The following is a 27,167-nucleotide window of genomic DNA, read 5'->3' as shown; positions in this document are numbered from 1 at the left end:
ACTGATGCATGGAGTCGTATGAAGTCTCTTGGGCTGAACTGATGATGCATGGCGTCGTATGTAGTGCCGAGAATATGCCGACATCTGACCTCCAGAATGAAGCTTTTCGAACCTGAAAGTTGCTCGAGACTGAAGCCAAGTCTCAATGTCTAGGTAGCCCTTGAGCCAAGGTATGCCCAGTATTATTTAAGTCAGTAGAAGCTACAGTTGAAGCTCTTCGTTTCTTCGATGAAGTGACCAGAGGAAAGACTCCCAGTATTATCTTTGCGTCTGTGATGAGGTGAGATTCATCTCATTGAGCCGATCGTAGCCTCGTCACCCGCCGAAGCTCGCCTTCTTCTCTTCCTGCCGCGGCCCGTGATTTTGACTGCGAACTCCATCTGCCTGCCAGCATTTCTCCAGAATTGCCGCCGGATAATCACTTGTTCCGGCATCGCCGGTGCGGCGGGTGGGACCGGGACTGCGGGACTTGCGCTGTTGCCTCTTTCTCTCGGCTTCTATGGCCGACCGTCGCTGCACCGAGCGGTTTTTCCAGGCTAGGAAGAAAAAAAAAATTCACTTCTCTCCACCATTTTCTTCTCTCCAGCCTTTCCATCTCATTCCTCTTCTGCATATCTAAAACCTCCCATCTTCTCCTCCCAGATTGCGAGTTTCTTATTCTCCTCTCTGTTCCTCTTCTTCCTTTCTTCATCCATTGTATACCCTCAATTCCATCCACCATGCTCGCTACGCGATTCTCCCGAGCTGTAAGTGACGCAATGCTGAGCTATTGCTGTGCGTCGAATGCTTTGCTAACATGCCTTTCTCTGGATAGCTTCCCCGAGCCTCTCCCCTCATCGCTCGCTCGGCCGCCTTTGCCAGAACACCTGCAGTCTCCAAGTTCGCTCGCTATGAGTCAACAGAGAGCAACGGCAAGGTCCAGGGTGCCGTCATCGGTATCGACCTGGGAACCACCAACTCTGCCGTCGCCATCATGGAGGGCAAGACACCCCGCATCATTGAGAACGCAGAAGGTTAGTACTAGCTCCCCTTTGCTTGGCGCAAGCCCACGCAAAACCAATGCCTCGTTTTCACCGTCGCATCTTCCTTATACTGACCCGTTTCAGGTGCCCGTACCACTCCTTCAGTAGTTGCTTTCGCCGAGGATGGCGAGCGACTGGTCGGTGTTGCTGCCAAGCGACAGGCCGTCGTGAACCCAGAGAACACCCTGTTCGCCACCAAGCGTTTAATAGGCCGCAAGTTCACCGACGCCGAGGTCCAGCGTGACATCAAGGAGGTCCCCTACAAGATTGTCCAGCACACCAACGGCGACGCCTGGGTCTCTGCCCGTGGCCAGAACTACTCTCCCTCCCAGATCGGTGGTTTCATCCTCGGCAAGATGAAGGAGACCGCCGAGGCCTACCTTGCCAAGCCTATCAAGAACGCCGTTGTCACCGTTCCCGCTTACTTCAACGACGCCCAGCGTCAGAGCACCAAGGACGCTGGTCAGATCGCCGGTCTTAACGTCCTCCGTGTCGTCAACGAGCCCACTGCTGCCGCTCTTGCCTATGGTCTGGAGAAGGAGGCTGACCGCGTCGTCGCCGTCTACGATCTTGGTGGTGGTACTTTCGATATCTCCATCCTTGAGATCCAGAACGGTGTCTTCGAGGTCAAGTCCACCAACGGTGACACCCACCTGGGTGGTGAGGACTTCGATATCCACCTGGTTCGCCACATGGTTTCCGAGTTCAAGAAGACTTCTGGCATTGATCTGTCTGGCGACCGCATGGCCATCCAGCGTATCCGTGAAGCCGCCGAGAAGGCCAAGATCGAGCTCTCTTCCTCGCTCCAGACCGACATCAACCTGCCCTTCATCACCGCCGATGCTTCCGGCCCTAAGCACATCAACCTGAAGCTCACTCGCTCTCAGCTTGAGAAGATGGTTGAGCCTCTCATCAACCGCACCATCGATCCCGTCCGCAAGGCCCTCAAGGACGCCAACCTCCAGGCCAAGGACATCCAGGAGGTCATCCTGGTCGGTGGTATGACCCGTATGCCCAAGGTTGCCGAGTCCGTCAAGTCCATCTTCGGCCGTGACCCCGCCAAGTCCGTCAACCCCGATGAGGCCGTCGCCATGGGTGCTGCCATCCAGGGTGCCGTTCTCTCTGGTGAGGTCAAGGATCTCCTTCTCCTCGACGTCACCCCCCTGTCTCTCGGTATCGAGACCCTGGGCGGTGTCTTCACTCGTCTAATCAACCGAAACACCACCATCCCCACCAAGAAGTCCCAGGTCTTCTCCACTGCCGCCGACTCCCAAACTGCCGTCGAGATCAAGGTCTACCAGGGTGAGCGTGAGCTCGTCCGCGACAACAAGCTGCTCGGAAACTTCCAGCTTGTTGGCATCCCCCCCGCCCGTCGTGGTGTTCCCCAGATCGAGGTCACCTTCGACATTGACGCCGATTCCATCGTCCACGTCCACGCCAAGGACAAGTCCACCAACCTGGACCAGTCCATCACCATTGCCTCCGGCTCCGGTCTTTCCGAGAACGAGATCCAGCAGATGGTTGAGGACTCCGAGAAGTACGCCGAGTCTGACAAGGAGCGCAAGGCCGCCATCGAGTCCAGCAACCGCGCCGACAGCGTCCTGAACGACACCGAGCGTGCCCTTGACGAGTACGCCGACAAGCTCGACAAGGCTGAGGTCGACGGCCTGCGCGAGAAGATTGCCTCTCTCCGCGAGTTCGTCACCAAGATCCAGTCTGGCGACAGCACTGCCACCGCCGCTGAGATCAAGGAGAAGACCGACGAGCTCCAGGTCGCTTCCCTCAACCTCTTCGACAAGATGCACAAGGCCCGCAGCGAGAGCGCCGAGCAGGCCTCCAGCGAGCAGTCCACCGAGGGCGAGAAGAAGGACGAGAACAAGCCTTAAGATGGCCTCTTTTGTGAAGGTTAGCGACGAGCGAGTCTAACAAAAGTTCATCTGGGAAACCAAAAAAAAAAAAAAAACACCAAGCAAAAACACCAAAAAATCTCTTGTATCAAAACCACATTTACTGTTCGAATATTCAAAAGAAGCGCGGGGCTGTGGCATAGATCCCTCTTCTTGCTGTATTTATGATGTACTCATATCCAGCCTAAGCTGCTATGCACTTGCCCTGTTTGTTTTTACTCATGTTGTTAATACCTCTGGCTGGCGGAACAGGCGTTGGAGCATCAAAAAACTATCTAGGAGATGTTTTTTCTTTGACTGATTCTATTCTTATTTTTTTGGTTTATGAATGTACGGTCGTACCGGGTGGTATGGGCGAAGAGGCAAACACGACAAAAAGAGAAAAAACAAACACTAGGTAGTTAGATGATAATGATTTTCTCCCCTCTTACTTTCTGGTCGCTTCGACTATGTGGTCGTCCGTAATACTATCTTGCAACAAGTGATGCTATCGTGCTGACATGGCAACCTTCGAACTCTTAAGCCATCCACCCCCATGATGTGTTTAATGTGTTGGTCCCATGCCAGTGAATAGACCCTTTTCTCTGCACATCATCATGCCGTGCAGCCATCTCCATGACGTAGGTATCCTGCTCCGACGGACTGGTACCTGTATGCCCTTCTGGCGACATTAAAGGCTGCTGCACATCACCACTCTCCGCACCATAGCCCTCTTCGCGGAGGAACAGATGGCGGATATTCACAGCCCTTCGAGGATCCCTTCCCGAGCGCACGACAGAATAATTCGCTATCATAGCGGCTCGATCGAGGGTCATATCCGGCAGTGGGGAGCCGCCCTTTGGACCATGTTGCTGCTGCTGCTGCTCACGAAAGCTGGCGTGCTGCTCCTCCTCCGCAATGGCGCGAATAGTGCTGAGTTCGATGTAGACGGTGACGGATAAGACGCAGAGGATGATGGCGAGGAATACGAGGAGCGTGGCTTTTGGGTGATAGAAGTTGTAGTTTGCGATGCTGGGGGGTAGATGGTGGTCGAAGGGCGACCTGTAGCCTGGTGCCATGATCAAGAGGAGAGATGTGTATGTGCTTTGAAGTGAAGGAAGCTTGAATGGAGAGTTGGATCACCACTGAGCCTGGAAGAGATGCATGCAACCGACTTTGTGGGAGGGCGGTTATAGAGACAGAGTCGTCGAGTTTGCTTGAATTTCACATTGCACCGCGCGTCCTGTGTTTGCTGCCGGCGGAGGAAGGGTTGAAGTATTTTCCCCCTTTCTCCCTGAATTTGCGACTCCATTCCAAGGGGTATCCTGAGAGCAGAGTGATACTTTCGTGAACGTGACTTACTTGTGAGACAAACGCTCGTGACAGGATTCCCCAGTGCATATTTCACACGAATGACTGCATGAGCAGAATAGAGTGAAAGATCGTTAGGCAAGAGTCACTAAAAAGACGAAAGGATGGCAAATTATGCCTGTCATAGCAGTGAGAAAAATCGTGAGTATTGTATAAATATTTTTCTGCTCAATCCTAGTGCAACACAATGCGTATCGAAAAGCATTACCTTCCAAAGCCAAACCAGCTTCTCTTAGCCTTTTGAGCAGGTTGCTCGGCTTCATGGGCGCCCTCGTCGGCCTGGTTGCTGCCCGCCTGGGCCTGGACTTGCTTGCCGGGGTAGTGGATGTAGTTCCAGGCAACGTCGAGGAAGATGGGCTTGACCGGAATTACTGCCTCCTTCGGAGGGAACTCCACAATGTGGTTGAGGTCAGCCCCGCCGACGGGATACTCTTGCAGCTTCTCGACGAGGGGGAGGTCGCTTGCGTATTCGACGGCCTCGGATTGCTTCTTGCGCAGGTTGTCGACGTGGACAATGGCGCGATGGCGCTGCAGCTCGCCATCAATCACTCGCTCGACGAACTTGATGGACTCCGGGGAAATGTCGAGGCTCAGGGGGAGCTCATCGGAAATAGACTGCGAGCTTGGCAGCTTTTCTACAGCTTTTTGGCTGAGCTCCAGAGCTCGGTTGATGAGGGCCAAGGCATTGGCAGCGTTGCCGATGATGGCGTGTGACCGAGCGATGGCAAGATGCCTATGCATGCTTGTTAGTGGTTGATCTTAACACAGTAAGCCGTCTCACTCCCAGAATATGTGGTCCTTACTTGAGCGCAATAAAGTAACTCTCATAAGCTTCAATCCTGGCGGCGAGTTCCTCGTCGGCGGCAACTCCGGGAAGCTCCTTGATCGACTCCAAGTTCTGAAGGATACCATCGTACAGCGCAGTCTTCTCCTTAAGCTTAACGAGTTTCTTTCCAGAGGGCAGTTCCCTTTCCTTCCTTGCTTCGGCCGAGTCCGCGTCCTTCTTCTTACCCCTTCTTAATGAGCCGTACTCTTCTGTGGCACCATCATGGGGACCTGTAAGAACTCGGTTTCGACCAATTCTCCAGCTAATCATCTCGTAATTGACTGCAGTGCGTGTAATTTGCAGCCGCTGCATCCTGGGATCGCTTTGGGGAACGCCGTCCCCTTTAAGTTCGTCGATGGCCTTCTTGGTAGCATCAACAGCATCTTGGGTGGTTAACAGAATCTCATCATAGGCGGCAGCCACCTCATGCGGCCTCTTGTCCTGGGACTTGGCAATAGTCTGCGAGAGCCGCTCTTTAGCCTCACCAACAACAGCCCAAGAGGTGGCTATCTGTGCATCCTCGATCTGGACTTCGTGCGCTCGCCAAGTCAGGGTCTGGGGGGCAGCGTCGCCGACTGCAATGCCCTCTGCAGACCCCGTGCTTGCCTCGGCAAGAATGGATGCATCGAGTCGGTTGATTTCTTGGACCAGAGCCTCGTCTGACCGCGGGAAGGCGTTCTTTGCCAGAGTGGCGACGGAAACCGTTCGGGGCGTCTTGAGCTGGTAGGCAGCGAACCGGATCGACGGCTCGACGGTCTCGGACAGCAAGTCCTTGAAGATATCGCTCTTGGTCGCCGTAGCAAGTGCGGTGTAGATGACATACGTCACGGCGTAGCTTCGCAGGCAAGGCTCCCAGCTTTGCTTTTCGAACAGCATGGCGCCTCGGATGAGGGATGCGTAGGCCCGAGCCTCGAGGAGATCGGTGGCACTGGCGCCAGATACATCGGTCTGCGACAGGACGGTAACGACCTGCTCAGCGCTTCGAGCGGCTTTCTCGAGTCGGGAGACGATGTGAGACCGGGCGCGGCCGACAACGCCCCTCTGGTCGTTCGCATGGGCCGCCTTGATGCTCATTGCCTGAGCCCAGGCGCGTTCGCTGGTGAGGAGGAGGAGGTGGACATGTCTGGCAGCAAAACATTAGCAGCCAGCTCGGTCAATTGCTTGCTCCTTCGGTGGCGGATGATATCATACTCAATGTTTCCCTGGACATCTTCGGCGGTGACCTGCTCCGGCTTGCGGAACTTGCCTCGATTCCTGGTCACGATGCCCAGCTTCTTGCGCGAGTTGAGCAGGCGCTTGGACAGCTGGCCATGGTATGTCGAGAAGTCGCCGTACAGCAGGGCCTTGTCTCGGCCCTGGACGACGAAGTTGGTGATGTCCATTGTGCGATAGGGCGCCGCCTTGCCGGACTTCTGGATGCTCAAATTGATGCTCAGTCAGGCCAGGCTGTTCTACTGCCAGCTAGTCGGTTGATGGCAATCCCAGCAGCTTTCTTTTCTTGGATTGGGATTGGCGGGGATGGCGGGGCATGTCGTTTTTTCGCTGGACAAGGCACGAGGCGTTGAGCACCGTGAGGCTGGAATTTGGGAATTCGAGGCTCGTGCGAGGTCGCTTATGTAATATGGCGTCGGTTTCGGGAAGCTTACGGAGGTACTCCGTACCCGGATCTTGGGTCATGGTCCTTTCAAGCTCTTCAAGCTTGCAAGTGTCTACAAGGTATCTATCCATCTTCAAGGCATTATCGCAGAGATGAAGCTGGACGGGAAATGAATGCTCGAGACGAAAGGCTACTTATCTACTAGGCAGCTACTGAGATCCATGAGAAGCTTTTGGGCTGCAGTCTTACCCTCCCGATCGAGTGAGCGACTTGATTCATCCGTTTAACTGTCTTGTATGTTTAACTTGATGCCTCAAGCCTTCATGACGGCTTGCTTCTGAACCGGATTGATACGCCCCTGGCACTGTAGCCGGTAACAATACCTTATCATCATGGAGACAGTCAGATGAGACACGTCGGTACCTATGTAGTACTTCTTAAATCAACCGCAACTCGTCTTCCGAGAATCAGTCAGTTTCACGTTAAGCAGGGAACGAAGCAATCTACCCGAGTTGCCGCCTAAGTTGGAGGACGCCACATTGCAGTACAGTATGCTCATAGCAACTGGAAGGCATCATTGATTTAGCTCCTGGAGCTCGGTTACGCGGGTTATGACATATGACAAGTCGTCGACTGCTAAGTTTAGAGCGCGGCTTATCGATTCGCCAGGCAAGGCAAAGGACAACGCAGACATGGGTGAAACACGTTCTAAGACATCACGCCCAGTCGTTCCGAAGTCGTGTGCTTGGCCCCTGCTAGCAAGACCTGTAGCAGACAGTTGATGAGCTGTCCTTTGAGCTACTAGACGGTTCGATCGATTCCGCAAGGGCAGGCTGTCATGATCGAATCACTGGCGGACAACACAAAGGCGCCTTGTCTCAAAAGGCGTATCGAAATCGGGACTCATCGAATCGATCTGCCTCCACTGCCCGGGATGGCTTGGGGCTTGCAATACCTTGAGCCTTATCGCGGCACGAACTCAGAGCATGGCTCTCAGATGGCAGATTGGCGTCGCGCTTACCGGCCACTCAATATCAGCCCTCGTCAATAGACGTCTGCAGCATGGGTAAAAGCGGCATTTGCTCTTCCACGCAGACAGGCAAAGACGACTCAGAAGCTTCCTCTGCTGGACCCGCTGCAGCTCCATCATTTTTCAGCTCTGATGGTTCGAAGCTAGTAGCCTTGTGATAGCCCGGGTTCGCGGCGAGCGAGCCAATACTACCCTCTGCCTTGATGCCGACACAGATGCGCTTGACATAGTCGCCGTGTTATTGGCCATGTCCCATCTAGCAAACTTCTCGCACCCTCTCGCTCCGATCAAGTTCGATCCAAAGGAGGAGCCCAGCACATGATAACGCGTCACTGTCTCTGTTCCCCTCTTTGTGCCGTCCTTGGCTTTGGGCAAACTGCTCGTCTTTGGGTTGCGAGATTTGGCGGTAGTCGAGGTAGCGTCGATCAAGCAAGGCAAGGGAAAGCACACGTATCGCATACTTTGTCTAGCCCAGCAACCAGTAACCGGCAACGAGCATGCAGTCAGGCTGTGTGTCTTATGGCCTCATGCTCATGAGCGACGGCAATTGGCAGCAGCGGTTGCTGGTGGGTGTGTCGACCATTGTTTGGCGCCAAAAAGCTGGCTGCGACTTCGTGTCAGCCATGCATATTGTGCGGGCGAACGTGTAGGGAGGATCTGGGATGATTTGACAGGAGAACTCAGGCCATCGTCAGCCGTGGCAGCAGAAAATAGCAAGAGCAGAGAAGTGACAGGATACCGCCCAATGCGCGTCGCCGGCGGTCGGCAATCGTCGATATTGCTCGGGGGATTTTGGAGCGCATCTCAGGGATCACGACAGCAGGGTGGTGACCTTGCAGGACGAGATACTGGACGCTTGCATCACGTGCCCACCTTGTCCGGGGCAGGCCCCTCCAGAGCCCCAGGCCTCCAGAGGGCCCCCCGGCTGCCTTCAGGCTGTCGAGGCCGCTGTCCAGGGCTTCTGCCAGCGTTCTGGCGGGCTCCTCCGGGGGATCGGGGAGTCCCAGCAGCAGCAGCGATGCGGGCGAGATGCGCCACCGCGACGGGTTGACGGGGCTCTGGTGGAGGGCGCACGGACTGGGCCAGCGCTGGAGGATCCCTGTCGCTGCAAACGGTGCTGTGCAGGTGACCTGCTTGGCTGCAGTAGCCGCAAGCGCTTTTTTTGGGGCTGCTTTTGCTGCCTCGAAAGCACCAAGTCCAGAGCCTCTGGCGGTGGTGTGCACAGCGGTAGCAGCGGCAACGACAAGTGGAGGGCAGTAGAAGTAGGCTTTGGTGAGATTGTGTGCTCTTGCTGAGGTGTGTGGGTTGATACTGGAATCACGGCACGACGCTGGACGAAGCGAGAGAGGGACTATCGACGAAGCCAGATACCGTTTGTACTCCTCCAGTCGAGTAATAAGACATGGCGAGACTTGGATGGCGTCAAATGTACTCAGCTGCTGCATTGATCTGAGATCAAAGTACGAGGTACTTGGCATCGTCATTCTCAGTGCTAACGAAAACCTGGTGCATGTTCCGCGAAGATCGCGGACGAGTCACTGCGGCTCAGCTGCAAGGGAGTCCGAAGAGTTGCGTCTGGACAGAGATTGATGGATCGATTGCCGTCCAGGTTGCTGCAAACATTTCCGCTCCCTCTCCAATCACATGCTTCTTCTTCTGGGCTGGAGGCGTGGAAAAGGCATCTTGAAGGTGGGCTACAGAAACCTTAGCACTGTACATACCGCTCCAGAGAGTACCTAGACCTACCTAGGCACTGTTTCTTGTAGCAAATCACCTCATGAGTTTGGGCAGTCAGGTGATGTTTCTTCAGTCAAACAAAATCAAGATATTGATCGGTACTCGTACAAGCATGGCATGTAGTCTAGGCGTTCAAAAGAAAGTCGGGAGTTGCTTTCCATCCTTCCGTCCCCAAGTGGAGGTCCCTCGCCGTGCCCGTCCATGTACCATCGGGTACCGCAGAGCCACCTCCAGGCCCCTCCAGCGCCCCGCTCTTCCGCCTGTTTCCCACTGCTGCAGCCACTCAGCATTCCGCGATACTGCTTCCTTAGCACCTGCCGCCAGCCTCTACAGGTACCTAGAATGTACAAGGCGCTATCCCGCTAACCCACTTTTTTCCACTACCGCTGCGACCTGCCTGGAGGCAGAACATCCATGATTCTGCAAGAGAGACTTCACGCACTCTCGCATCTCCAATAACAACCGCAAGACCGGCATCTTCTCTCGCCTCCGGCTGCACTCCTCTCGTTGGTGCGCTGCCTCTTGTTGTCCCTGCCCTCCACTCCGGGCTGCCGTCTCTGCTCTGCCTCCGTCACAAGCCGCCTGCAGACGGAGTCCTCCGAGAAAAAGCAGGGGGAAAAGCGCGTTGCTGGTCCAAGACAACACCTGCAGTTCTGCATCATCATCGACAACCGGGATCGCGGCTTTCCAGCAGCCGCTCTGTGCGCTCGCCAGCTGGTGGCTGTATGCTGCTGTATAGCCATAGCTATACCTTGAGCTTTTGACATTTCATCTTTAATCAGCGGGTTGCTTCGTGCTCTCGCTTTTTTCTTTCGACTTTTCCTCTTCCTCAACATTTCATGCTTTTTTCCTCACGCTTGGGTATTCGCCTCCCATCTTTTCTTCCCGCCTATAAGGCTCGCAGTGTTTTTTTCAGGCACCTTTCTCTCGCCCCCTTTCAATAGCCTCGCCCTCACATGACTTTTTATCTCTCTTCTGCCTCAGACCACTCGCAACTATTTCTCTCTGCTTCCGGGTCAAGCCTCGACAACACCAACTCTGTCTCTACAACCAACTTACGTTGCCCTTCACATACCGAGTACCTCTCGGTCTGTGAGACCACACTTCGCGCTCGCCGCAAACGCTTAAGAAGAGAGGCAGAGAAGCACAGATCTGAATCAGAGACCTGACAATACCCTATCGCCCACCGTCCGTCATTGTCCTTGCATGCGCCTGTGTGATGACGATTTAGGCTTCGTCACACATGCGGTAAAACGCTCCATCTTTGCCTCTCCCTCCCTCTTCATCACTCTCTGGCTCCTGCTTTTGCGTTCTGGAGGCTCTTTGTGTAGCCCCGAGCGCCACTCAATATATTGCAGATGGCTACGAATGGTAAGACCTCCCTCTTTCTATCGTACCCTCTACCTCCCTTCACTTTCGATCTTGAAGGTCGGAACCACCGCCCGCGAGCATATGATGGTAGCTTTGCCTCTATGATAAGTTATATCACTCTCAAAGAAGCCTTGCTTAACCTCCCATCTGTCCCCTATGCCTGCCAGTCTTCCTCCTGTTTTAGCCTGGCCTCGTTGGACTCAACTGACTCCCTTCTAGGTGTGCCTTCGCAGCCTCTAGGCTCCGATCTGGATATGCCATGGGTCCCGCCTTCGCATCATCATGCAAAGCGCCAATATCAAGAATACAACGACTCGAACGTTCGACAGGATGGGCCAGGTCAATCTGCCATAACGTGGCAGCAGATGCCCAACGGAAGACATGATACAGACACCACTTCCTTCACTGCGTTGCTTAACAGCCCTCTCGACCCATCCACCATGAGCTCGCCAATGACAGGCTCGCCAATGCCAGACTCGCCGGGGACCCCGCCGGACGAGGATGACGAAGCGCGAGCTGATCGAATGGTCGCTTCGCTGCGCCGAAGCCGCCTCGCACGTTCTCAGCATCAACCCACACCCTTTCATCGATCCAGTATGCCTCATATGCTCGCTCCCACAAATCAAGCCCAACCACTCCCCAAACGCCAGCGAGTGAACCGTGAAGGGGGGCCACGTCTGCCTCTCTTCTTGAGGGAGATGCAAGCCGACCACATGAAGATGGCGGCCGAGCGTGCTGCGGCGGCGGCTAATCCTGGATCATCTACTGTTGACTTGACAAATGGTACGAGTAGCCTCCATGACCCACGACGAAGTTGCTGCCATGTGCTTTTGCTTATCGTTTACCCTTTAGTCAACGACGATGCCGGCCCTCCGAAGCCCGTGGATCCCAAGGAAGAAGAGGTTTGTTACGGCATGATCAAGACCCGCGCAAACTGCACCCGAGCTCCTTCGCCAAAGCCGGGGGTACAGAGTATGTGGGGGCCCAACTATCAACCCAGCATCAAGGTCATCCTCAGAAGGATGGCCGATGACGATTCGTACCGAATCCCTGTATGCGACCACACCAGAGAGATCATCGGACAAGTCGACTATTCCGCTAGCAGAGCCTTGGCGCCTTTGCTGGACTTCAATATCCGCGTCAGGACCGACTGTCGCATCCCCCCGCAGCCCATTGCCCCGGGCCAAGAACCTGGCCAGGCTGTATCGCGCTCCTACCTACTTGATATTGTCTTGTATGGGCCCTTCAAATACGCCAGAAATGTTGGAGCCATCCTCGAGCGGAATCAAGTGCCGCTTCACCAGCCCTACATCATTCAACGAGGCATCAGGCTCTGCAACCCGCACACTCCTGATTACGCGCGCGCAATGAAGAAACAGCCGTCAAGGGCGGGTGCGGGTCGTGAGGGAGACCGCTCTCGGAGCGCAAACTTCACTCCCAGAACTGTTGAGGAAGTTCGCTCGGAAGTCATGGGAGTTTTCGATTCTCTTACCAGGAGCGACGAATTACCAACCATGGATCCCCCAAGTTCTATTCTGACGCCTCTGCTTACCCATCAGAAGCAGGGGCTCTACTTCATGATGGCAAGGGAAAAGCCTCGCGAGCTGCAACTGCAGGAGAAGGGCATGGTGTCCTTCTGGCGGACCAAGCCCAGTCCGAGTGGACAGATCTTCTTCCACAATGTCATCACTGGCGAGAGCCAGGCCGCTCCCCCTTCTGACACCCGCGGCGGTATACTCGCTGATATGATGGGCCTGGGCAAAACACTCAGCATCCTGTCGCTCGTAGCAACCACCATGGATGAGGCACAGCAGTTTCAGCACCTCTCGCCTGAGCAGCCGTCCGCGCCGGAAACAAGACAGGCAAAACGCGACTTGGACGCGGCGCAGGCACCACTGGGCCTGACGCCCCTGACCCGAAACACCAAGTCGACCCTGATCATATGCCCTCTCAGCACAATCACGAACTGGGAGGAGCAAATCAAGCAGCACATTGCCCCTGGTCAGCTTACCTATCATGTCTATCACGGTCCGAACCGTATCAAAGATTTGGCGCGGCTGGCACAGTTCGACATTGTCATTACAACTTACGGCTCCGTCTCCAACGAGCTCAGTTCTCGTCGCAAGGCCAAAATGGGCAGCTTCCCTCTTGAAGAGCTTGGCTGGTTCCGCATCGTTCTCGACGAAGCACACATGATTCGGGAGCAGTCGACAATGCAATTCAAGGCCATAGTTCGGCTTCAGGCCCAGAGGCGCTGGGCGGTTACCGGGACTCCGGTCCAAAATCGACTAGATGATTTTGCCGCCCTCTTGTCGTTCCTCCGCCTGGAGCCCTTCCACCAAAGAGCCAAGTTCCTTCGTCATATCGTGGAGCCCTTCAAGGCTTGCAATCCTGATATTGTGCCCAAGCTCCGCGTTCTCGTCGACACAATCACACTCCGCCGCCTCAAGGACAAGATCGATCTGCCTTCACGGGAGGACTTTATCGTGAGACTCGATTTCAGCCCAGATGAGCGCGGCATATATGACCTTTTTGCTCGCAACGCCCAGGACAGGGTCAAGGCCTTGGCCGGAAACCCCACCTCTGGAGCTCTTGGCGGCAACACGTACATTCATATTCTCAAGGCCATCCTTCGTCTACGCCTACTCTGTGCACATGGCAAAGACTTGCTGAATGAAGAAGACTTGGCGGCCCTGAAAGGCATGTCGGCAGAGATGGCGATCGATATTGATGAGGACGATGAAAATGCCGAAGGCGCGCTATTGTCTCATCAGAAGGCTCACGAGATGTTCACACTGATGCAAGATACGAACAACGACGCGTGCATACAATGCAACAAGAAGATCTCCCAAGAGCAAACCTCAATGGACGCCGAAAAGGAAGACGACACGCTAGGATACATGACGCCTTGCTTCCATGTGGTGTGTCAGTCGTGCATAAGAAGCTTCAAGCAGCGAGCCAAGGCTGCTCTGCCGCCTGGCCAGCTTGCAGGTCCCTGCATCGTTTGCAATGCGCATGTTCGGTTCGGCTTCGTCAACATCCGCCGTTCGGATGTAGAGGGTGAACATGATGGTATTCTCAAGTCTGCCAACAAGCCGAAAGAAGTCGCCAAAGACTTTGACAAGTATGACGGACCTCATACCAAGACCAAGGCCCTCCTTGAGGATCTTCTCAAGTCCAAAGCTGCCAGCGACGCCAATCCACAAGAAGCACCCTTCAAGTCAGTTGTTTTCTCAGGCTGGACGTCCCATTTGGACCTCATCGAGCTGGCGCTTAAGGAAGCAGATATCAGATTCACCAGGCTTGATGGCAGCATGACACGACAGGCACGCACGGCTGCCATGGACACATTCCGCGATGATCCCAACATTCACGTCATTCTTGTTTCCATCACCGCTGGTGGGCTGGGCCTGAACTTGACCGCCGGCAACAACGTCTATGTTATGGAGCCGCAGTACAACCCTGCGGCTGAAGCTCAAGCGATCGATCGTGTGCACCGCCTGGGTCAGAAACGCCCCGTGCGCACAATTCGGTACATCATGCGCAACAGCTTTGAAGAGAAGATGCTTGAGCTGCAAGACAAGAAGGTGAAGCTGGCAAGCCTCAGCATGGACGGCCAAAACAAGGCTTTGGACAAGGCTGAGGCAGCGAGACAGAAGCTCATGGATCTCCGCAGTCTCTTCAAATGATAACTACCCGGTCAAAGATCGTATAAAGACCACGCAACGAAGTAACGACTTGTTTAGGCGTTTTTGCCGTTTCTGCATCCCTATTTTTATACACGGTATATTCGACATGTTCCGTTGCAGCATACTCTCAGGTTTTCTATTCAGTATCCCCCTCGTCACTATCGATCTAGCCTATGTATCTGCATAGGAAACGTCTTCCACCCGGTGGCCCGCGTGCAGCAGCTTTCTCTTTTCCTTGAGTTTCCTTTTTTTTTTTTTTTTTTTTTTTTTTTGTCATCCAGCAGCATCTATCATCGTGGGGGCAGCTCTGCAAGGCTGAGAGGACCGTTGACCTAAATCATCTATTCCCTCTCCAACCCCCTTTCAATCAATCTTCTTTGCAAGTTCTGCCGGATACGGCAACATACCCTGGTCTCACGGCATCCTGTGGCATTCTTATACCGAAGCTCTCACGAGCCACTCTTGATCTTAGCGGCGCTCGGGATCTGGTGGCATTCTGCTTCTGCCTTTTTTTTTTCCTTATTTCTTTCTTTTTCTCTCTCAACTTTTTCACTGGCATAGGCAGGACGAGGGCTTGGAGAACTCGGATAAAGTCAATAGCACCTGGGAGGACTCTTATATACCGGTTGATATATACCGCTCAGAAAAGCATGAATGTCTTGTTTACTTGCGGGGTATGATAGCCTTGAAATGGCCTTTTCGTGACCGTTTCCCCTTTCCCATTACTTCGTCTGTCTGCGACACTCCACCGCGCAAGTAGAACCCAGAAGATGCCGCTACGAAAGTCCCTTTCTCGTAATAAGTTCAACGTATGCCCGCTCCTGCTCTCCAGACTCTTGACATGTCCAACGCCGTTACACCAAGAAAATTCATTATCCTTAAACAAACTCTCACGGGCTCAAAAAGCAGTCGTGAAAGAGGTTGATTACCCCTAGTTCCCTCGTCATGGACCTCCTTGTCTCTTCCAAGCAAGCCTCTTACGGCTGGTCATCGTCATCTAACCCAATGGCGGCCCACTCAGTGCCCTGATTCACCGAGCTCAGCCTGGCGCAAAGACTCAGCAGAACGACCGTCTCCGTCGCGGCGTAGTGGTTCAACGAGTCCGAGAGGATCTTCATGTGGCGGCCAAAGTTGCTCTCCCACTTGCGGACAAATTCCGAGAGGTGAGTCACGCGAGCCTCGGCGTCCTCCGGGCTCAGCGTGTCCGGCTGCGTGGATGTCGAACGTGAGGAGGGGGGCGCTTTGGAGGACTGGAATCGCTGCCATTGATCGTTGGTCATGTTGTCGGGCTTGGTGCCGCTCGCGAGGTCGGGATCAATCTTTTCCAGCTCGCGAGTGAGGAAACCGGTGTACTGGGAGAAGATGGCGCAGGTTTGCATGAGCTTCGAGTTGACCTAAGTAATCAAGGAGTGTCAGTGAGAGGAGACAGACGAGCAGGTAAGGATAGGGAGATGGCTGCGGGATAGGGATCGAGCAAAAGTATCTCCATGGGAAGTAGCATTACCTTTAACAGCTTGCTGTTTGTCAACATGCATTCCTTGAGGCACGTGTCCAGAAAGTCTACATGATCCTGCATCAGCTCGTCCACGGTCCGGTTGAAGCTGGATTTCCTGTCCGACGTCTCGTCCTTGGCTTTCAGTCGAGACATGAACTTTGTCCAGTTAGGCTCGATTACTTCCGCGGTGCAGAAATACAGCACCTGCTGTACGTATACGAGCATCCTCCCTCGCAAGGTCCAGGCGCGTCTCTTCAGAGTTTCGAGCTCCTGGTTGGGGCTCTTGTGAGACCAGGTCACGGCTCTGGTGTGAGCTTGCCACGTCGACGATAGCTGAGACTCCAGGTAACGTAAATGTAGCAGAAAGCGGAAAAGCGCCTGGTAACGCCAGACTGTCTTGCGGCTGATTACCAGCGAGACGGGGAAGGGGACTGAATAGTCCAACTGCAACGATGTAAAGCCAGTAGCATTCTTGTCTGGTTCGATGGGCTGTTGGTTAATGACGGGCTGCATCACTTGGCCTGACTCTATGCCCGTGATGTTTACAACCCGCTGGAGGTTATTGATCAGAGTGATCTCGTTCATCTCCACCTTGACATCTTCTTTGAACGGGTCAAGCGAGGACACGGTTCCAGGTTGGCGCAGGACGAGATCCAGGAGCGACTGCAGCTTGCTTGTGTTGACATTCTTGGCCGGTTTTCTCAGTTCTGATGATCCCAGCTCAAGGAAGTAGGAAAAGGAATCTGATGGGTCGAGGAAGAAGTAGAGCTTGAGTGAACGCAGTCTCAACGGAAGCTCGTGCGTTGTGAGGAGGAGCTGCATTAGGGACTCGTTGGCATGAGCGTAGGCGTTGTTGACGTTCTCAATGAACCGTTTGTCGTCAAAGGAGGTCGGTAGTTCTGTCACGATCTTGCTCACATCTACTCCACCGCATTCGCGAACGACGTTGAGATACTTGCCGGCCAGCAGCACTTTCTCCTTGACGCCTTCCAACTGGGGCGGCACATCCTGGTCCCTGATCGTATATCTTCTCTCCCAATACTCGTCGATGTAATCTCTCTCGAGCCTCTCTCGCCCAATACTCTTCTGTTCTCTGATCATGAACTCGGAATGAGGGTCGTGTATGCTGCCATGGTGGAGCCATTCATTCAACATCTTCATATAAGGTCGGCTCGCATCCCGCAATAATGAAGTCAATAAAGATCGGGCAGCCGGGTCACCTCCCATAGATTCAAGCCTCGAGGCCAAGAGGCCCAAAACACCGCCGCCCTTGCAGACTTTAAGGGCTTTGGAACTTCCAGGGACAAGGTCTCCTCCTTCGGCAAGTCTCTCAAGGACCTTGTCGTAATCGTCCACTTCATCGTCTTCTTCCTCGTCGCTTTCGTCATCCAGCAGCGCGTTCTTCTTCAAGAGCTCTTGTGCTAGCGAATAGAGATGGGACAGCATCTGACATGTGGGTAGAGTGTGAATATTGAGGACATGGACGGTAAAGGATTCGCTCGTCAGAAACTGTGTCTCGAGCTGGGCAATCATGACCAGGTAGTCTTGCAAGCACTTTCTCACTGACGCACACAAGGCATGGTTCACGGCACCAAACTCCTCGCGGCTCTGCACGTCGACGAACGCTTCCAGAGCTGAGTAGTATGTTGCCATTTTCAGCATAGACTTGGTCAGGTCGTGTAGGCTGGGGTCAAGACCGGGCAGAATACGAAAGGGCGGCCCAGAGAGTCGGTCCCTCTCTTCGTTGGGACTGTAACCGCGGGCATATCGGATGTACTGTCCCTCGTAGCCCATGAAAACATACAACAGGTCTTCGACGATGGCTGCCTCCTGAGCTTCCAGCGTCAGTTCGTGCAGGGGTTTCGGCTGTGGCGCATTTGGGATTGTAAATGCAATTGGAGGGAGCGAGATTCGTGAGGCGAGGGCGGCAGAGGTGTGCGGGAGCAGGGTCGCCTCCGGATTCCAAGTTCCTATGTAGTTTAACATGGCGACTGTCAGCTTCTGATAGGAAACAACCAAGTAAAGATCACAGATTGACTCTTCGTCTTGCTCTTTATAGACTTCGTATGCCAAGTATAAGTGAACGGAAAGGGGAAGAGTAGACCATACCTGGGGGCGTCTCTGCCCGGACGTCTCTCGACCGCAGGTCCGTCGACGACTTTTGTCTGCGCATCTCGGCTGGCCTCTTGTCCGTCTGCTGCTGTTGCTGCTGCTGCGAGCGCCGTTGCTGCTCCTGCTTGGCGGGACTGGCTGCCCGCGTTGTGATTCGATCCGCATGAGCCTCAAAGGCCCGCTCGACGACTTTACGCTCCTCGTAGCGTCTGTCGTCCCTGGCCTTGCCCACGCGGCTCGCATTGCCTGGTGATGCCCGCTTATGTGATTCGCTGTCTCCTAACTGGGGAGCCTCTGCATTTCTCGCATCCGCCATGCCGTTTCGAAAGCTTCCATTGGCTCCAGAGATCCGGGATCGCTCGTCCACAAAGGCAGTGGCGCGGCTAGATGCCCTCGTTCGTACGCCGGATGACATAGCGGCGAGCTACATCCGAAGGTGTAGAAGAAAAGAGATGCAGAACCAAGTGGCCTTGGACCAACAGCTGAAGAGAACGCTCCTCACCCTGTTGTTATCATGGGGGTGTTGTTCTCTTGTTCGCCCTTTCTTTTCCTCGGCTTATTCTTCGTCTGCCTTTGCTCTTCCGTTCGGTATAATCGTGGTGCTCGTAGAGGCTTGTATCGATGCTGGGGGTATAAAATGCAGTTCATTGAGTTATGAGCTGCATGCGCCGCACTCACAAGGTCATAAAAGGCAGGCAAGCTCCTTCCTCCGTAGCTTCGGAGCACCTGCTCTATGCAACCCGTGGTGGGGTGAAACACGACCATCAGTCGCGTCGCGGTTGCCATTCCGCCGTATGCCGGATAAACCACGCTTCCGTTTACTCTGGATTTGTAGCTGTACCTGCACCTGTCAGTACCGCAGCTCCCTGTGGCGCCAACTGTGGCGTTGGCCAGCGGTTGTGCGTCTCTGCCTCCCCCACCAGGTACGTACTCGGTACGGCGGATCTGGAGCAGGGAAGCTGCACTGGATGCGTAGGCCCAGTGTTTGCCTGATAGCAGTACAGCTTCATCCTTCTCTCAGCCTTTCCTTGCAGCCTCACTTCGTCGTTTGCCCTCCTCTCTCACTCAACGACTATCTTGCCCTGCCGAGACATTCACTGGCATCTCTAGGCCAAGCACAACCGCACAATCAGTCAAGATGTTTATGGCAAGATCTGAATACGGCAAGCAGCTTCCCCTCCTCCAACCTCTCTCTCCCCTCCTCGAGGTTCCTCTCTGCGTGTTCCCTTTTAGACCACAGCGTTCAAGATGAGGCGCACGCACAGACTAAGAGGATCATGCCTCTACGAGGATGCACCTACATGGAGACAGACAAGACATTGTGCTAACAGCTTCCTCCTCTGCCTCCAGACCGGGGAATCAACACCTTCTCCCCCGAAGGTCGTCTCTTCCAGGTGGAATACTCGCTCGAGGCTATCAAACTCGGCTCGACCGCCATTGGAATTGCCACATCCGAGGGCGTCATCCTCGGCGTTGAGAAGCGCGTCACATCCTCCCTCCTCGAGACCTCCTCCGTCGAGAAGATTGTCGAGATCGACCGCCACATCGGCTGCGCCATGTCCGGCCTCCAGGCCGACGCCAGGTCCATGATTGAGCACGCCCGCGTCGAGTGCCAGAGCCACGCCTTCAACTACAACGAGTCCCTCAGCGTCGAGAGCTGCACCCAGGCCATCTGCGACCTGGCCCTGCGCTTCGGAGAGGGTGCCGATGGAGAGGAGACCATCATGAGCCGGCCCTTTGGCGTTGCACTCCTCATTGCCGGCTTCGACGAGAACGGCCCTCAGCTGTTTCACGCAGAGCCCAGCGGTACCTTTTATCGATTCGACGCCAAGGCTATTGGCTCAGGCTCGGAGGGAGCGCAAGCAGAGCTGCAAAACGAATACCACAAGGTCAGCTTCCTTTTCCTCTCAATTCGCAATTATCTTCTCGACTTCTCAAACTGCACTCTTTCATCCTGCGGCACCCGCTAACAATAATGACAGTCTCTAACAATTGCGGATGCGGAGACACTGGTTCTCAAGACTCTGAAACAAGTAATGGAAGAGAAGCTAGACTCTAAGAACGTGCAGCTGGCTAGCGTCACCAAGGAAAAGGGCTTCAGAATATACACAGACGAAGAGATGGCGGCTGTCGTCGATCGACTACCATCAAACTAATGAGCAATGCTATGCGTAACGAGAATAGAAACAGGGTGCAATTCTTGCATTTGCTTCCCTCTGAGTCCTTGCAAGTGACTGTCCAAGTGACTGCAAACGGCACTCAGGCCCTTGCTGTGTCAATACAATCCATTCCTACCATCTCAGGTAGGTAGACAAGATATACGTTACCTAGGTACAGTATCAGATATCTCAATACACAAAGAAAGAGTTGCCGCAGTTCCACTTCATTTCCCTCATTATTAGATCTCTCATGCCAACTAACCTGTCCCTCATTCATTGCCCTTCCGATTCCCGATTCCAGGCTCTCATTAGTCCCCTTATAGATGCCGCCAAAATCGTTCATCAAAAAGCGGAAATCCCAGAGATACCATGCTTGGCTGTAACAGCAGCCAACTATGACTTCGAGCGTCTTTGCGTGCCAATCAATACTTGAGTCTTATGTCGCCTTTTCACTTTCTTTTTCCCTTAGCTTACCACCTTCTTCCCTTATACTTTTTGCCTTTTTTTTTGTCCTCCATTTCCTCTTCATCGTTGCCCATGTCCTTGTACTCTCTATTGTGTGCGTGCCCTCCTAGGACATCACACATTCTATATCGCTCGTTAGTTTAAATCGTCTCGTAGTTCGAGCCTCGCGAGTTCTGTTTCGATTGCTAGTATCCCGATTGCGTAATGTGTTCTTTCAGCCTTGGCCAGTACTAACCGCCGTTCCTCGCTCGAGTCTAATTCGTCGATTTTCTTGTCGATTCGGCGAGGATTTTTCCATATCGTAGACGGAACGTCGTTGATAATTGTTGGTCGTGTATACTCCGGTCCTCCCATCTGGCTAGCCTTGATCCATGCCGACTCACAGCCACAGGCAATTTGCATCGCCGACTGCCATCCAGTGAGGCGTGCAACGTCATGCATCCTCTGAATGACCCATTCTCTCTGCGCAGTATCATTATACTGAGAGACTGTCAGCTTCTTTCACTGTAGTAGGGGAAATATCCGACAGGAAAGGGCGATGCGGCCGTTGGTAAGGGGCTGTACGAACCTGGACACCTGCAACAAAGACGCAGAAAGAACTTTCAATGAGGGCAGCACCGAGATACGTGTTGATTTCGGTATACTCTGAGCAGTCGGCAGCCAGCCCCGAAGCAATCTGCCCAATCTTGAGCGCGAAACCAGCCGTCTTCTTTGCTGTCATGCCCGCTGCCCTCATTGCAACCGGCGGCATCGAGGGGTGGCTTCGATACAGATGGATAAATCCCATGTAATAGTTCATCCAGATGCCTGCAATGGAATATGTTCGGAAGTAGATAGGGTCTCCGAAAGGTGTCTTTGTCCTCGTCTGACCATCAAGCTCGTCGCCGAGGGGCTGGAATTCGGGCCCAAGGCGGCTCTTGAAGATCTCAAAGGCGTGATAAATGGCATTCCATTCCTGTAACGCAGCTTCGTAGCTGGCCTCTGGATCAAGGTCATCCTGCGAGTCACTGTGTGGCGTGCCGTCTCGTGGAGGACTAAATCCCATGGGGGCCTGCACTTTCCCAAACGTCGGGAACATGCCTGGAAACATAGGGGGTGAACCGGTTCCAGCACCACCTCCTTGAGCTTCTATGACTTTCTGCTTTCGGGAGAGATCTTTCGACACAAAGTCCGAGAGGCGGCCGAGTAAGAGAATCAAATGGTCATAGGTGCCATATCTGAAATGGAGATGTCAGTTATAGAAGTCATCTCTTGAAGGCACAAAGGAAGGAGTAGGTGGGTGCTGTACATACGCTGATGAATATGTTGAAAAGGGAGCCCTTGGAGGGATCTGCGTCCAATGCTCATATTCCATGCTGGTCCCCGTTTAGCGACCTATCTGCAGCCAAGAGACGAGGAAACTTACAATAACTTGGTTCCCCCCAAGATACTCTGGTACACATCCATTTTGCAGTACCACCAGAACAAATCGCAGATGATGTCGTATCTTTCAATCTCTTTATCGCTTACCGAAAATTGTCTTTCGTGGGAGGGTTGGCCCTCTCCATCACCGTAGGCTTCAGGAGACACGGCGAGTCCCGTAATGGCATTTAAAAAGCCATAGTCGAGAGAACGCTGCCCGCTCTGGGCCGGTGCGGCGTGAGCATGCGAGTGGTGGAAATAGGAGCTTACATGTCCCAGTTGATAGCCTCCAGCTTCCCGACGTTGCCGCCTGCGCTTTGCTGGAAAACAAGACCGAGTCATCTCTCCCAGAGACATCTCGCGGAATAAGATTCTGGCACCAAACAGATGGTTGCACCACTTAGTGTGATCAGAAGACCAGACCTCAAAATACCCGAGCAGCAGAGTAGCAGCAAGAGTTGCCGGTTGAGTTCTCCTGGATGGTGACTTCACGTTCTTGGCTATACGACGTATAGCACGATGGTAATGCCTCAGAGCTGCCGTCGGGGGGTTATCTCGGAGCTTCGCAAGTTGAAGGCTCGCCAATGCGAGCATTGCATGAAACAGGCCTAAATGTTGAAGTGCCAATGAAGGAATGGCGTCTAGAGAGAATGTCAGAAAGGCCTTCGCCCTCTATATAAGGTTCCTGTCGAACAACTTACAACTCCATAAGCTCTGTCCAGTTCCAGCTGCGGTGCCTCTCCTGGCTCTTTCCGAAGCGCAAGAGATGTCTCCTTCGAAAATTGAGATGCCAGGGCCAGTAACGTTGATGAAATGCATGAAGATCGTGTTTAGGCCACTAGCCCAGAATTCAGAAGAATATGGCGTCTCCATGTGTGCTAGAACATCGTCATTCTGGGCAAAGGCAGAAAAGACGCTGGCATCCACAGCACTTGTGGTCCAACGTTCTGGCACCATACTCTTGATTGGCAGCAAGTTGCCTCTGACGTCCGGTAACTCATCATCAGAATCGGGCAAGGACGCTTCATCGTCCAGCATGTCCAGTCCCCACCGATCATTCAGGGGCTGTTCGATGGAGGCTCCAGTGTGAACAGTAAGAGCGTGATTGCCGGTCAGATGATGGAAATCGCCGAGCATATCTCCGGTAGGGCAGCCGTCTTGTATAGAGAAGAACTGGGAGTCGGAAGGAGCATGGGCATAGTAAGTAGGTCCTCCGTTGACCTCTGCCGCAAGCAGGGGGTTCGGAAATTGTGGATTGTAAGGTGCCTGTAGCAACTGGCTGGGCCCCATATTGTAGGCTGAAGTGCCTTGTATCAATGGTTCATGATGGTAATGCTGGTGATATGGCGCGGAACTTGATTGAAGAGGCAAACCATGGTGTCGCTGGTCAAAGGTCGGGGGTCTCGGCGCAATAGCAGGAAATAGTCCCCTTGAGGACTGTCGGTGCGCAGGCAAAGACTCGTCAACGATGTTTGGTGGGCCTGGAAATATTGCCTGGTTGAATGGAGACGAAAAAGAGCCAAGAGGTTCCTTAAATATGACCCTTTGGCTATATCCTTCGCACTCTCGTCTCGATTTGATGCAGTTGTGGCAAATCGGCCTGCCTTCGTCGCATTTGATCCGCCTCCTACGACAGGCTAATGACAAAAGAATCATGTTAGATCGCCTAGAGAAAAAAAGGGGGGGGGATTTGGATGTGTTGGAGTGAGGTGGAAAGGGCAGTACCAGCGGCAGCAAGAAGAGAAGGGAAGGAAGGAGATTCAAAATCACGAGGCTCAACTGTTACTCACTGAGACAGCCAGTTTTGGTTCGTTTCCTCGTGCCTGTCTTCTTGCGATTCGCGTCGTCCTTTCCCCCGTCATTCTGCTGCGAAGAGCTCCCTTGGGATTCCGGCAAGATAGCCTTCGTGGCTGTAACAGCTTGATCCTCCATGATACAGTACTCTGCTGATAGAAAGAGAGAGAGCTGGATATCACACTGCCAACGGTCGCCCACTTTCGTAATGTCTTTGCGTGCTGTAAAAAGCCAGACACCGGTTGATGAAACCGTTTCAACAGTGATGAAGCGACCTAAGCAGCTCCAAGACAACGAAAGTATGTGTTAAGAGGAAGTATATATCACCCTGGGCCGCTCGGCGGGATAATTTGCCGTAAGGAAAGAGAGAAGATCAGCATGTGAGGGGACGGGACAGGGTGGACGGCGGCCTCGAAAGCCGCAGGCGGTGCGGCGGAAGAGAAGAAAGATGGCACCACCTGCTGCTGTGCTCAGCCACTAGGGGGGGGAGAGGATGGTATTAGCACGACTGGCCGACAGTACGAAAGCATCAAGTAGCGGATGGACAAGAGGAGGAGGATAGCAGCAAGTGGAACATGGCCGGTGTAACTCGAGGGCAGGGCAGAGCCAGGATGAAGCGTCGAGCTGTACGAAGACGAGTTCCAACTGAGGCCATGCAACAGTGGATGATGTTGGTAGCGAGGCGAGACACGATCGGAGAAAGAGGCGGAGATTGGGGGAGAACGAGTGAACGGGCAATAAGGGAGGTTCTTGCGGTCAGAGATGGTGACAGAAGAGTAAGGTAGGGAAGAGGAAAATGAAGGACTGCAGGAACAGCTAGGGTAGGCAAGGAGAGGAGAAGGAAGAAGCAGAAGAGTACGGTAGGCAAGAGAGGAGACAGAGGAGAGAGAGCAAATCGTACATGGGAGTGACGGAGGCGGATAAGTACCAGTTGGTCTGACTTCCGTGCGAATTTGCTGTCCAGAGTACGGACCTAGTAAACAGAGAATGAGTACCGTACCCAGCAGCACCAGGACATCTCGAGATCTGTGACAAGGTGTTGAGGGTGTGGCGGAGAAGGGGAGGGGTGGAGCAAGAAGACGAGAAAATGGAATGCTGCCGGTCGCTCAAGCCAGGGCAGGTACTCCCCACCAACTTGCCTGAGCGTCCGTTCCTGGGCCCAACTGCCACCTGCTACCTGGACCTGGGGTAGCTCTCGATGCCTCGAGTTAGTGGTCGAGGTATCGTGCGGGCGGGGGGCGCAGGTGAAGCTACTCGCCGCCGCACTGCAAGGTAAAAAGAAGGTACCGCTTCATCAAGCGGAGCTAAACATACCAAGATGCTCCCAGTGGTAGCAGTTGGGAGGATCCGACAGTGAGGAAGGAGCAAAGGCTCAAGGAAAGAACAGATGCTGCGATATGGTAATCAACGGCAGGAGCTCAATATTCGGAGCCATTCAACCTAAGATACACGTAACTTGGAATCAGCCGGAAACCCTCAACACTAATCCTACCTCTTCTTACGCCCACGGTGGTGAGCCACTTCTAACAGAGATGGCCAGCCTGACAAGGAACAGACTTTGAGTCGAGATTCATCCGCCAGATTGTAGGTGCATGTACATATACAGGCCTTTGAGACGGCGGCAGGCAGTGGTACCAATAGACGCAAATACCGACTTGTTCTGCCCTGTCTTGTCTTAGAGCAGCTGGAGCCAGACGGCTAACAAGATGCGCAGGCAGAAAAGGAATCGGGTTGTACCTCGAGTAAAATCTTGGTGCTTCAGACAGCTGGCAAACCCCCACAAGAGGTACCTTTCCTTCCGATCGAGACCAATCCGAAAGAGACCAATCAATCTCTCAGTTCGGGGTCGGACCGGCGACCACAGGTGCAGCTCTCTGTCTCTGTCCCGCGGCGGGAGTTTGCAGAAAGGTCGCAGCACAGAGGGGAAGTGGAAAAGAGGCGTGGACCACAAAGGAGGGCACGAGGTATCTGGAATGCCGGGATGTCAAAGATGCCAAGCTGAGCGGATAGTACCGTGCTGTTGGTCGATACCGACTTTAAAGGGAGACACACGGGCTGATGAGCCGAAACCAGCTCTTCACGGCACGCCTGATTCGGAGACGGGCCTCATGCGCAACCGTCGAGTCGGGGCAGACGGTTAAGACGAGGTACTGAGTGAGTTGAGACAGAGGGTTCCAGAGCCCAATGGTGGTTGCTCACTCTTTTCTCCCCCTCCTTTATCTCCTCGCTTTATCTGCTCAGGTGGGTGGTATCACCAACGGTATTGGTCATCCGAATCTGCAGGAGGGTGAAAGAGGAATACAATCACTTGTGAATTTTCCCAGAGGCCAAAGCCGAAGAGCGAGCGAGAGGCCTATCCTATATAAGCAAGAGATGGTGTCCGTTGCCACGTTCATGGCGGACGAATAGGGCTCTCTCCTGGTCTTGCAACTCTGGCCGGCCATCAGCTCCGGCATTAGCCTAGATGGCTAGGCATGCATGTTGGACGCTCGACCTTTTTCTACGCTGTGCCAGCTTTTACCCATGCGGAGTCGACTCCAGCTACTCCTCCATGGTGTTGAATCTTCGGTGGGCACAGGCCAGAGTGCGAACAGAAAAAGGAGTCTGCTTTAGAGCCGACAGCGCCGTCGTGGATATGCGTCCATTGTCCCATACCAAGTGTCTTATTCTGGGAATGGCCCAGGAGACGGGTTTGTGGTCCTCTGTTTCTTTGCAGCACTTTTCGCCTTTCCTTCCAGGACGAAATAGATGCCTGGTAAGTACTCTCAGCGGAAGCAACCGCACAGGGCGGCTAAAAGCATATGCAATGGAGTGGTTCTCAGCCGCAGAAACGGAAACATGACAGCGATTGAACACACATGAAAGGGGGGGAACAATGTCGACAGTTGAAATAAACGAGAGTGAGAGGAGGGAGAATAAAGAGACCGTAAGGCAATCGCCGTGGCCGATCCTCATTGGTGAGTAGCCAGACTTGGAGGCCGATGGATACCCCGAACCACAGGGGAATCTGATTTCTGACCATTGATGTAACGGTTGCTAACTACTAGCAATCATCATTGCGAATTTGCAGCATCGCAGCCTCACCCAAGGTTCGAGAGGCACCCCAGACCACTTGGTAGTGTCCTCGAGCATCCTGGTCTCATTGATGCATCCGAGCAGCCGCTACCAGCAGAAGCCAAGCATGCTGGCCTCGATCCTTGTGGTAGCCGAGA

At 53.8% G+C, this 27,167-nt stretch overlaps 8 protein-coding genes across 8 annotated transcripts; 3 read left to right on the top strand and 5 right to left on the bottom strand.

The window, feature by feature from the left end:
• The first annotated feature begins 511 nt into the window (after positions 1-511).
• BBK36DRAFT_1133994 (hsp70-like protein) lies at positions 512-3,140 on the top strand. Its single transcript, XM_024892159.1, has 3 exons — positions 512-746; positions 815-1,013; positions 1,107-3,140. The coding sequence occupies exons 1-3, from the start codon at positions 720-722 to the stop codon at positions 2,906-2,908; spliced, it is 2,028 nt and encodes a 675-aa protein (XP_024753926.1). The 5' UTR covers positions 512-719; the 3' UTR covers positions 2,909-3,140.
• Positions 3,141-3,356: 216 nt separating this feature from the next.
• On the bottom strand, positions 3,357-3,987 carry BBK36DRAFT_473 (hypothetical protein; the record flags this gene model as incomplete). The annotated part of the gene is made up of 2 exons (XM_024898121.1): positions 3,357-3,376; positions 3,633-3,987. The coding sequence occupies 2 exons, from the start codon at positions 3,985-3,987 to the stop codon at positions 3,357-3,359; spliced, it is 375 nt and encodes a 124-aa protein (XP_024753925.1).
• Positions 3,988-4,483: 496 nt separating this feature from the next.
• Positions 4,484-6,487, bottom strand: BBK36DRAFT_1165123 (signal recognition particle, 68 kDa subunit; the record flags this gene model as incomplete). The annotated part of the gene is made up of 3 exons (XM_024894742.1): positions 4,484-5,012; positions 5,083-6,228; positions 6,297-6,487. 3 exons carry the CDS (start codon positions 6,485-6,487, stop codon positions 4,484-4,486), a joined length of 1,866 nt encoding a protein of 621 aa, XP_024753924.1.
• Positions 6,488-8,267: 1,780 nt separating this feature from the next.
• On the bottom strand, positions 8,268-9,216 carry BBK36DRAFT_1174874 (hypothetical protein; the record flags this gene model as incomplete). Its single annotated transcript, XM_024895940.1, has 1 exon — positions 8,268-9,216. One exon carries the CDS (start codon positions 9,214-9,216, stop codon positions 8,413-8,415), a length of 804 nt encoding a protein of 267 aa, XP_024753923.1. The 3' UTR covers positions 8,268-8,412.
• Positions 9,217-11,754: 2,538 nt separating this feature from the next.
• Positions 11,755-14,529, top strand: BBK36DRAFT_1107117 (hypothetical protein; the record flags this gene model as incomplete). The annotated part of the gene is made up of 1 exon (XM_024889221.1): positions 11,755-14,529. The coding sequence occupies one exon, from the start codon at positions 11,755-11,757 to the stop codon at positions 14,527-14,529; it is 2,775 nt and encodes a 924-aa protein (XP_024753922.1).
• Positions 14,530-15,499: 970 nt separating this feature from the next.
• BBK36DRAFT_1174864 (hypothetical protein) lies at positions 15,500-18,551 on the bottom strand (the record flags this gene model as incomplete). The annotated part of the gene is made up of 3 exons (XM_024895939.1): positions 15,500-15,923; positions 16,034-18,015; positions 18,134-18,551. The coding sequence occupies 3 exons, from the start codon at positions 18,549-18,551 to the stop codon at positions 15,507-15,509; spliced, it is 2,817 nt and encodes a 938-aa protein (XP_024753921.1). The 3' UTR covers positions 15,500-15,506.
• A 524-nt stretch (positions 18,552-19,075) lies between these two features.
• Positions 19,076-20,342, top strand: BBK36DRAFT_1133991 (N-terminal nucleophile aminohydrolase). Its single transcript, XM_024892158.1, has 3 exons — positions 19,076-19,299; positions 19,487-20,025; positions 20,119-20,342. Exons 1-3 carry the CDS (start codon positions 19,275-19,277, stop codon positions 20,290-20,292), a joined length of 738 nt encoding a protein of 245 aa, XP_024753920.1. The 5' UTR covers positions 19,076-19,274; the 3' UTR covers positions 20,293-20,342.
• Positions 20,343-20,895: 553 nt separating this feature from the next.
• BBK36DRAFT_45192 (hypothetical protein) lies at positions 20,896-24,093 on the bottom strand (the record flags this gene model as incomplete). Its single annotated transcript, XM_024898088.1, has 6 exons — positions 20,896-21,240; positions 21,329-21,977; positions 22,053-22,115; positions 22,166-22,715; positions 22,863-23,798; positions 23,952-24,093. 6 exons carry the CDS (start codon positions 24,091-24,093, stop codon positions 20,896-20,898), a joined length of 2,685 nt encoding a protein of 894 aa, XP_024753919.1.
• Between the last annotated feature and the right edge of the window lie 3,074 nt (positions 24,094-27,167).

The sequence above is a fragment of the Trichoderma citrinoviride genome (assembly GCF_003025115.1).
Source record: "Trichoderma citrinoviride strain TUCIM 6016 unplaced genomic scaffold BBK36scaffold_1, whole genome shotgun sequence".
NCBI classification, from domain to species: Eukaryota; Fungi; Ascomycota; class Sordariomycetes; order Hypocreales; family Hypocreaceae; genus Trichoderma; species Trichoderma citrinoviride.
Note: the sequence above shows the minus strand (reverse complement) of the source record. Positions and strands in the feature narration are given on the sequence as shown.